Here is a 9,689-nt window from a genome sequence, read left to right on the forward strand (position 1 = left end):
CTATGAAGAGAACTGTAACAGAGTCAATGACAACAGAAGGATTAATAAAATAAAACTTCTTGAGCCTAGACAACCAACCATCTTTTTAACAAAAGTTTAATAAAGATAAATTGTTTTAAAAACAACATAGCTGATTACTGAACAGACGTGTTTGATGAACCAAATGAAATAACTTATTGGTTGGTAAAACTATTGGGTTGTCAGAACAGTATCAATTTGTCACCTGAGGGGTGCCTGCATGATAGATCTGAGTTGACGTGATATTCAATGACCATAGGGTTGATTAATCCATTGACATGGGTTTTTAATAGCTGCCAATTAGTTTTAATGGTTTGGTTTGAGTTCTTTGGAGAATAGTTATAAAACTTCACCAAATTACACTTTTAAGTGTTTTAAAATTAATTATAAAGTATATACTATTACATACATCCTATATATAGTTACATGTTAAATATACACGTATATATGTCATCTTAAGAAGTTTAGCTGAGAATCAGTATTATTTTTATTATTAATTAACAATGATATAGATAAACAATACTTAGGATTCACAGTTACGTAAGCCAGATATGCCACTTTGCCAACTACAATAAATTGTAAGTTCCTATCTACAATCACCAAACATCATCTGGTAACAACAACAAAAGTTTGCACAGTTGTGCAAACCAAAAACATTAAATATATTATGGATAATATTAGGAAGAGTGCACAGCACTGCTGATAACTAGCAGACAACAGTACAACTATAATCATAGTTTCATGGTGAGACTGTCTCAGTGTGCTTGTGGTATTGCTATTACAGTACAACTATACAATCATAGTTTTATGGTGATACTGTCTCAGTGTGCTTATGGTATTGCTATTACAGTACAATTATATAATCATAGTTTCATGGCGAGGTTGTCTCAGTGTGCTTGTGGTATTGCTATTTTAGTACAACTATATAATCATAGTTTCATGGTGAGATTGTCTCAGTGTGCTTGTGGTATTGCTATTTTAGTACAACTATATAATCATAGTTTCATGGTGAGATTGTTTCAGTGTGCTTGTGGTATTATTATGTTACGATGATCAATCTCATTGTAGCACTGGTAAGGATTTTATGCTTTAAGTAAGGGAGGGTTCACGTCATCTTTTCATACTAGTTTATTATGGGCCTAAATAATTTTTTATTATTGAAGGCCACATCCCAATTTTGTAATGAGGGAGTAATGATAGCACAATGCAGATCACAGCTATTATATTATTTACCGTTAAACTGCATAAACTTTCTCTAATTACATATGTATTAAAATGAAACCTATAAATAGTGCTTGCTGTGTAGTAAATGTATATGGAAGAACAGGAAATCTTTTACTTTTGCACTATAGCCGACTAACGTGATTTTTTCCAAAACTTTGACTCTTAAGTGGCACAGCCAGCCAAAAAAATGGTGAACTGCATGAGTTAGGATTTGAATCAGTTTCTTTTTAATTATATTCACCGGATAGTACAGAATACAAGTTTATTTCTGAACTTCTACATTTAGTTTTATGAGAGAAGGACATAAAGATGTAATCATGGCCATGACGGAGTATTTTATTAAGTTAAACAAAACTTTTTTCTTACGGAATGATAAATTTAGAAACTTGCTGGGCCAAGCATACAGCTGTGAAAGGAGCCTACTAGGAAATAAAGTGAGTTTCCTATGAAAAAAATGCAGTTTATTACCCTCTTACTATTTATCAAAAACTCCTCATAAGAGGGTAATAGTATAAAATTAATCTAATATGAAACTCCTAAGAGAACAAAATACTTATCCTCCCTAGGAAGTCACATGCTGTCTTCCTGTGCAGCCGTGGAAGAAGACTACTGGGAAATAAATTGAGTTTCCTATGGAAAAAAATGCAGTTTATTACCCTCAAACTATTGATCAAAAACTCCTCATAAGAGAGTAATAGTATAAAATTAATCTAATATGAAACTCCTAAGAGAACAAAATACTTATCCTCTAGGGAAATACTTCCTAGGGGAAGTCACATGCTGACTTCATGTGCCTCAATAATCAGATCATATCTTTTTGACAATCATATATCACGGCTTCATTAAATGTGTAAGGAATTATATGAAATATTGTTTTTATAATCATTGTTTATTATATGTTTGTATAAACAATATAAGTAAGACTATGAACATCTGAAAGTTATTGCCTAAATTTAGATGCTTAGAAAGAAGTTAAAAAATCTTAATTTTGCTGGCGAAGTAAAATAATGTTATCAAAAGATTATTTTACCTTGTCAGTACTCTCTATGTATGTGCAGACTTTCTCCCTATAATATTTTTAAAAGAGTATATGTATTTCAAGACTAAAGTAAAACTGATAAGCTTAGATGATGCAATGACAACTCAGCTAGTAAGTTTGAAAGTGATAACGAAGTACAAAAGCCCTTATCAACTGATAAACCTATTCTACTGCTCACCATGAAACTACAAAAGATTTCACAGTGGTTTGCAGACTACAATACTGCATTATTATGAACATATTTAAACTGTTAAACATTACTTCTTTTGATGAAAATTAATTGTTTGTCTATTGAAAAGATGAATTGGTGCAAAGAAGTGTTCTGATATATAATATGTGTCTAATTGGGTTGGCAAGTATATTTTATGTGGTACACCACTCCCAGCTAGGCACCTGATAAGAGAACATGTTTATTCATGCTTAAGCATATAATCCAGAAACAAGAGCTAGTTAGATAAGCACAACTTAATTTTTTGTGAAATCAATAAGATTTGTATTCCTTCAGAAAGAAATCATTAGTCAGCAATGCTATTTTTGTTAAATATTAAAGAGATATAAAAGATTTTCAAACACAGTAATTTTTTAGCTTTATATATTTAAAAACAACAGTTAGATACATGAATTAAAATTAAATCACCCAAGAAAGACTGACTGAGCTGAAAATGGTGAATTTAATAACTACATGACAAGACAAGGAGACTGAAATTGTAGGTGTATGAAAATTGTTATATGCGTAAAAAGCTGAAAAATTATATTATAATCTAAAACAAAATACACTTTTGCATTTTTACCCTTTTATTTCAACCTCTGTCAAAACTAGCAAGGTTGAAATCAATATTTTCTTGTAACTATTGATTTCACAAACAACTAGGTCAGGGTCGTTCTTAGAATTGGTGACACCCGGGGCAAGACTAACCTGGGTGTCCTCCTCACTAACATAAACAATAGAAGTAAATATTTCATAGAAAACTGCCTATCGCAATCAAAGTTTCTGGGATGTTTTCCACATATTTGCCAATCATGACCCCCAAGAACACAAGCCACTACAATCTTAAATATACATATTATATTCAGTTATAGGCTATCTTTTAAATTAGCCTACAAATATAAGGTGAATTGGACTACCTGTAGGATATGTATACCAACTGCTATATTTTTCTTTTTCTTTCCTTGTAATTTGACTTCAGATGATTTAACATAATTACTTATAACTTTGAAAATTGGCCCATTTGGGAGTGTGACATTACGTTTGAGAAATGTTTAACCCTATAAGTGCTGAATATATTCACCTGTAATCTTACACGCTTTTTAGGAGTTTTACAAGCATATGTAGAAAGTAAATAATAAGTACATAAAAATTAACAAAGTGCAACATATTATACATATTTTTTTAGCGAAATATACAGAATAAGAAAATAATAGTTACAATTACTTATTGTTACATGTTGAAAAGTTATTAAGTAGCTTTTTTGGAAAACAATATTTGTTCATTTTTCATGCATAGCATAGCACTTTACTAAACTCATTTAAATAAAAATCCAAGTTATACAAAATAAAGACAAATTTATTGCAAACTGAAAAATATACAACTTGCACATTCCTACATAAAATACATTGAAAAATATCATCAATTATAGATGTTGTATTGTTTGTTGTAAAACATCGACCGAAACTCCCATATCACGATGTAATCACTACCAGGTGCCACACGCTGTCAGCACTTTCAGGGTTAAATGAAAACTTGGGTTGTGTTATACTTTATTAATACGTACAGATAACACAAACAGTCTGAAGTCTTCGGCACAAATAAAAGTAAATCATCTTTAATTACATTTGGAGGGTACAGCAAAAAGGTTTTAAAATGGGTTTTTAAATAAGTGTTATGCTATTATTACTACAAATGGGCGGATACCAAAGTTTCTCCAACCTTATTTCTCCATAATGTTAAAATAAAGTTATTAATGTGATCGGCGGTAAGATCTCTAGCCAATCTGGATTCCAGTGACAGCTGTAGACCAGCACTCAAACTAAAAATAAGGACAGTCACAGCGATATATATCCAAGAACTTATTCTACATGTGGACAAGCTTGGACTTCCCAAGGTAACACGACCACATTGCTACAATACCTGGAATGCGTCTCTGATACCACCAGTAAGACATCGAACTGCCCTTCATGACAAGAAACCATATTCAAAAAAATTCATATTTATCTATAATGTAAGTAGGTTGAAATAAAAATGACAAAATAGAATAATGGAATTTGTGCATATATTTGTAAAAAGTTGCTAATGTATATAATATAAACTATTGCTAGCCTAATCACAGGAGCCGTCCCGCCAACCGTCACGCCACCTCTCGTTCACCCCGGGAGCAGTCAAAGATCGGTTTGCCAGTCCGCTGGTTGACCAAGTTGTGCATGTCACACAGCCATCGTGATAACGTCTGCTGGTTCGAAACTCTTGGGGGAAACGAGGTTATCCTAGAATCAGAACAGAAATCAGACACATTAAACTTATGATTATATAATCCCCTCAATCCCAACATCCACTACAAACTAAAGGTACCAGCATAAGTATACTATCAGCATCCTCCTACACGTACATTCGTAAATATAATACATCCACTTTTACTTCTATTGTACCCAAATGATCACAAAGAATAAAAATTTCTGATTAGACTGTGTTTGGTTCTTTATAACGTTACTGGCAATACACCACTACTTGGCAGTAGTGTACCAACTTGCTTTGCTTTTCTAATACCATCAGAGGCATCTAACCAAGCTGTCCAGTGTCCAGTGAGTTTTACACTGTTCATTGACAACATTCTTGTTTAAATTTTGTTGTTGACAATCGAAAGTTTGACAGGATAACAGGATTTCGGACATTTGCCATCGTTATGCTTACAAAAGGTATAACACAATGTTTATGGACAATGCCTGGACTGGAAGCATGCAAATTAAATGCATAAAGGATATGTATCAAAAAATGCTATTGACATAAAACATGTTAATGTAACAACAATGATATAAAGAAATTAATAACCTAAAAGATTCAGTTTGTAGAATTAAAGTGCACTATTTAACTGAAGTAATATGTTTTCTATAGTCTTTACAGTGTAAGTGAGCCACTAGTTATTATTCTGTGCGTTCTCCAAATTGCAAATTGTAGAATATTATTGTATTCTAATATCAAGGTGGTGTTAAAATTAAATTAGGAACCAGTCATAACTCCACTTTGTAGCTTAAGATGATTACTATACAGAACAAAACATCCTCTTTTTTAATACAAAAAAAGATAAAAATACAAAATATCTAGTTTGAAATAGAAATGATCTAAAGAAATCATGTTTGCCCTAAATGGCATGATTTATATTATAATTTATAACTATTCTGCTACATTATGTGGGATTGGTAAGGTACCAGTAAGCCTAGTTATAACTGTTAATAATCAAAATAATTGTATAATAGAACTAAGGCTTATTATAATTATTCCAATAAAAAATTATAACTTTTAAAGATACGGGTAAATTTAGTGTTCTGTGAACACAGTTTTATCATTTATCTTTCGTGATTTGAAGCCAAACGCCTTATACTTTAAGGGATGACCCAAGCAAAAAGTGCTTATGAAAAATAGACTTACTGTTCCCTGAAGTGGTCAGCACATGATCGACAAGGATAGAGTTTGGCAAACTTCTCGAAAAATATCCGCACGTCGTCCCTGGTTTCTTGGGAGGGGTTGTCAGGGTAGTAGGCAGCTATTGTGTGCAAGAGACCCCATGTTGATCGACCTGCCAATAAAAAAGTTTTTGTCATTAAAATTACTTTGTTCATGACATTACACACATGTAGATAGAACAGTTGTACAATATTTAACAGTAAGGAGTTTTGTGATCAAGTATACTTTTCATTTCTGAGTCCACTGGTATAAAATTTTAAAAAATCACTAATTGATCATAAAAAAGTGAATTTAGAATGAATGTTTTCAAGAGAACAATGAATGGTCCATTAAAATTGAATTAAGAATAGTTACAAAGTTTGATGTAAAGCATCAACTTAATATAATAAGCACTTAATACAAAAATATTTTCCAAGTGAAACTTACCGAGCTCATCTTTATCCAGTGGACAATTCGAGTGTACCTCAGTTACCACAGAACCAACTTCTGACACCTACACAAAAAAGTTGTATTAACTAAACAATCAGGAGTGTTAACACAATCATTTAGATATAAAATGGCTTCAGTCATCCACTTTTCAAAAAGAACTTATTTATTCCTTAATTCTTTCAAAACCAATAGCAAACATTTACAAAATATATATGTTTTATAAAATAATAAAATAACACGTATATGCATACTTGCATTAGATCAAAATCTTAAGAGATTGTTCATCCCTAATATGCGTTCAGAATTTTGTAAATTTATTTGTATTCTGTCATTTCTGTGCATCATGTCAGACCCAAACGCCCTCTTCTCGGCTTTAATTGTTGTCACAAATCCATTATTTTCATCTCCAAAAAGTGACATCAGGTATGGTATAAACCCAACTGACGTTCTGGTGTACTAAAAGACCGGGTTGCATCTCTTATCAAACAGCAAACAGATGATAATATTCACCGAACCAAACTCTAAGCCTGTACATTGAAGATTTGTTTAATCTATCAAATACACGTCTTTTCAAAATGCTGTTTTCATTAAGGAATAAGAGTTGGACAACTTTGTCCGGAGATCCCATTTAGGTGACTAAATAAAATTTTAACACAAAAACACATCTTGATCACAGTCACTACCGCTTTGCCACTCGTATAGTGGTCAAGGCCTGAGACGATCGGTTGGCTGACTTTTATTTTCCAATGGATTGTTACGTGTTTGGGAACTTCCGCAAAACAGGGGTAGAACTATTCGATAAATTCCACTACACTACTGGAGGCAACCTTGGATCAACTGGTGTCAGTTGGGGTTCACAAACGTATGTTGTTCTTCATTCATAGTTTCACGGACAACGTCAAATAAAATATGGTGTTTCAAGATTAATCAGGTCCTGATAAAAGGCAATGTAAAGTTGTTTCTTTATTCCAAAAGTTCTTAGAGACAGACAAATTGTTTTTAAGATATTTCCAGTTCTTCAGGAAGATTCTCGGTTTATTCCCGGTTTCCCTGGTCGGGTGGCCACTCTAGTAAGTCACTTCTACAAATGGTTCAATTACATATAAAGTAATTAAAAAAGTAATCACTTGTATTGACTCACTGTAAAGACTCATTTGTACTGTACTTCAACAATTTCATATCAGTAATAGCAGAAATATTTATTCAAGTTATTTTACACTACCATAAATAAATATTATATTACCATCAATTAATACATCTCTAAACTAAGAGTATTTTTGAACATTTATACAAATATCCAAAAACATATTTTGTAATAGCTAGATAAATAAAAATAAACAAAAAGATCTATACTTTACCTTGTCTTGAATTTGTGCATTAAAACATACCAGGTGTTTATAAATGAATATCAGAGTTTTAACGTTTTGTATTATTTATTAAAAAATAAATCCTGATATTCATTTATAAGCAACCAATATTTTAAAGTGGATTATGACTATCAGGAGGATAAAATACATATTGACAAAAATGAAAACCTAGTTACAGTAGTATAAAAATATCTTTTTATCCACGACCCACCTTTAAAATTCGTACAAAGTAACATAATTTTGCCATTAAAATTAAGTTTTTAAAATACAAAATTATTTTTAGTAACATAAATTGATGATTTTATAAAATACAGTTGAGATCTTGTTACAAAAACTGGATTCGAGGCCTATACATAGTAGCTGAAAAAAAGAAATTTCTACTTACAGCCGAGTACTCAGATTCCAAGCTACCACCACCAAGACTTCTTGGAAGACTTCTCTGTCGCATTTTAATATTAAAATGCGTAATTAATGAACACTATTTAAACTTGTTTACAGTGGCTCTTTCATCACATTTAAACAACTTTGATTGCACTTCAATAATTTCAAATTTGTTGGCCATCCACTTACTAAACTGTTTTTACAACAAAATGATTAAAAAATCCTGAATTATTACTTGCTGACTTGAAAAACACTTGAAATTTGTATTTACAGTGTACCTTGTTGTTAAATCATTATAGACACATGGTTAATATAAACAAACTCTACATTGATTTTGTCATCTGTATTAATGGATAACTTACTTTCATTCTAAACAAAATTAACATAGAGAAATAGTAAATATCAAATACACATTGGTAGTTAATATAGTGGTAGATTTAAATCTATGGAGAAAAACATTCAATATAGATTTTTGTATGCTAATAATGAGCAAATATTTGTTAATTTTTGTAAAAGAATGATGTTCACTCCTGAGGACTGTTTGCACATTGAAAAATACAATCTGGATATGTTCTTTGATAGGTTTGGATAACATGAAACTTATTGAACTTCTCCATCCAAAATGATTTCCTTCGCAAAAGTCAACTCTACTAAGTAAAACATCAATGAAAAGTACATTGAGGCATTCAAATTTTTAATTCTAACTACAAGCTGTTCTGATGGTTTAGTTTAAAATTATAAATAGACATTTCATCCTTTCAATACAAGGCTATTTGCTCACAGCCTGTTCCAAACTACCAAGCTCTTGACCTCAGGCGTGTCTTAAAACCGCCAAAGTTGGTTTTAAACAGTGTTTTACATAAAAATTCATATAATTGTTATTACGTCTCATACTATTATACAACAATATAATGGTGTCTCTGTGTATGTGTGTGCTACTCAATCACGTAAAAACAACCTAACCCATTGTACTAAAATTGTAATGTACTAACATTCCTAGAGTCACTAGTTAACTAATAGACCTATTTCCATTTCAAAAATCCCCCTAGGCTGCCCCAACATGTCTTGAAAACTCCCTTTTGGCTTTATCAGATAGTAAATGTGTTTTTATTCTCCTTTTAAAGTCAATAAGGGTAGGGTACGATAAGCGGACCCAGTTTTTTTATATCGAAGAATATAATCATCGATACCTAATATTCACATCTCAAATCCTAGACTATCAATCAATATAAAAGTATCTATAGTCCTCAATAACAATCATATGTTTTCAATTAAAATATGAATTTAATATTTACAGTGATCAAACAAATTATTATAACCAAAATTAGGAAAACTGAAGACGACTATATCTGCTCCTTTCACAGTTACAGTTGTTTCTTTCCCACAAATTTCACATAATGGGTTTTATGGTACGAGCCCAACATGTTAAAGCCACGAAGAACACGTCTTATTATCTTTTAAAGCAATGTCGTGTAGTTTTCTAAAATTTATTGCCATTTTTAATAATCAAATGTTACTTATATAAAATTGAAATATTACCTTACATGTATTATTT

The 9,689-nt window shown here is 31.4% G+C and overlaps 1 protein-coding gene across 1 annotated transcript; it reads right to left on the reverse strand.

Annotated features, from left to right (window-relative positions):
• Positions 1 to 4,529: 4,529 nt before the first annotated feature.
• Positions 4,530 to 8,443, reverse strand: LOC124353852 (FAD-linked sulfhydryl oxidase ALR-like). The gene is given in 5 exon segments (XM_046803879.1): positions 4,530 to 4,646; positions 4,648 to 4,762; positions 5,922 to 6,069; positions 6,384 to 6,450; positions 8,139 to 8,443. Coding segments are annotated over 5 exon segments (441 nt in total). The 5' UTR covers positions 8,202 to 8,443; the 3' UTR covers positions 4,530 to 4,598.
• Positions 8,444 to 9,689: the final 1,246 nt, after the last annotated feature.

Source organism: Homalodisca vitripennis, chromosome 2 (assembly GCF_021130785.1).
Source record: "Homalodisca vitripennis isolate AUS2020 chromosome 2, UT_GWSS_2.1, whole genome shotgun sequence".
Taxonomy (NCBI): domain Eukaryota; kingdom Metazoa; phylum Arthropoda; class Insecta; order Hemiptera; family Cicadellidae; genus Homalodisca; species Homalodisca vitripennis.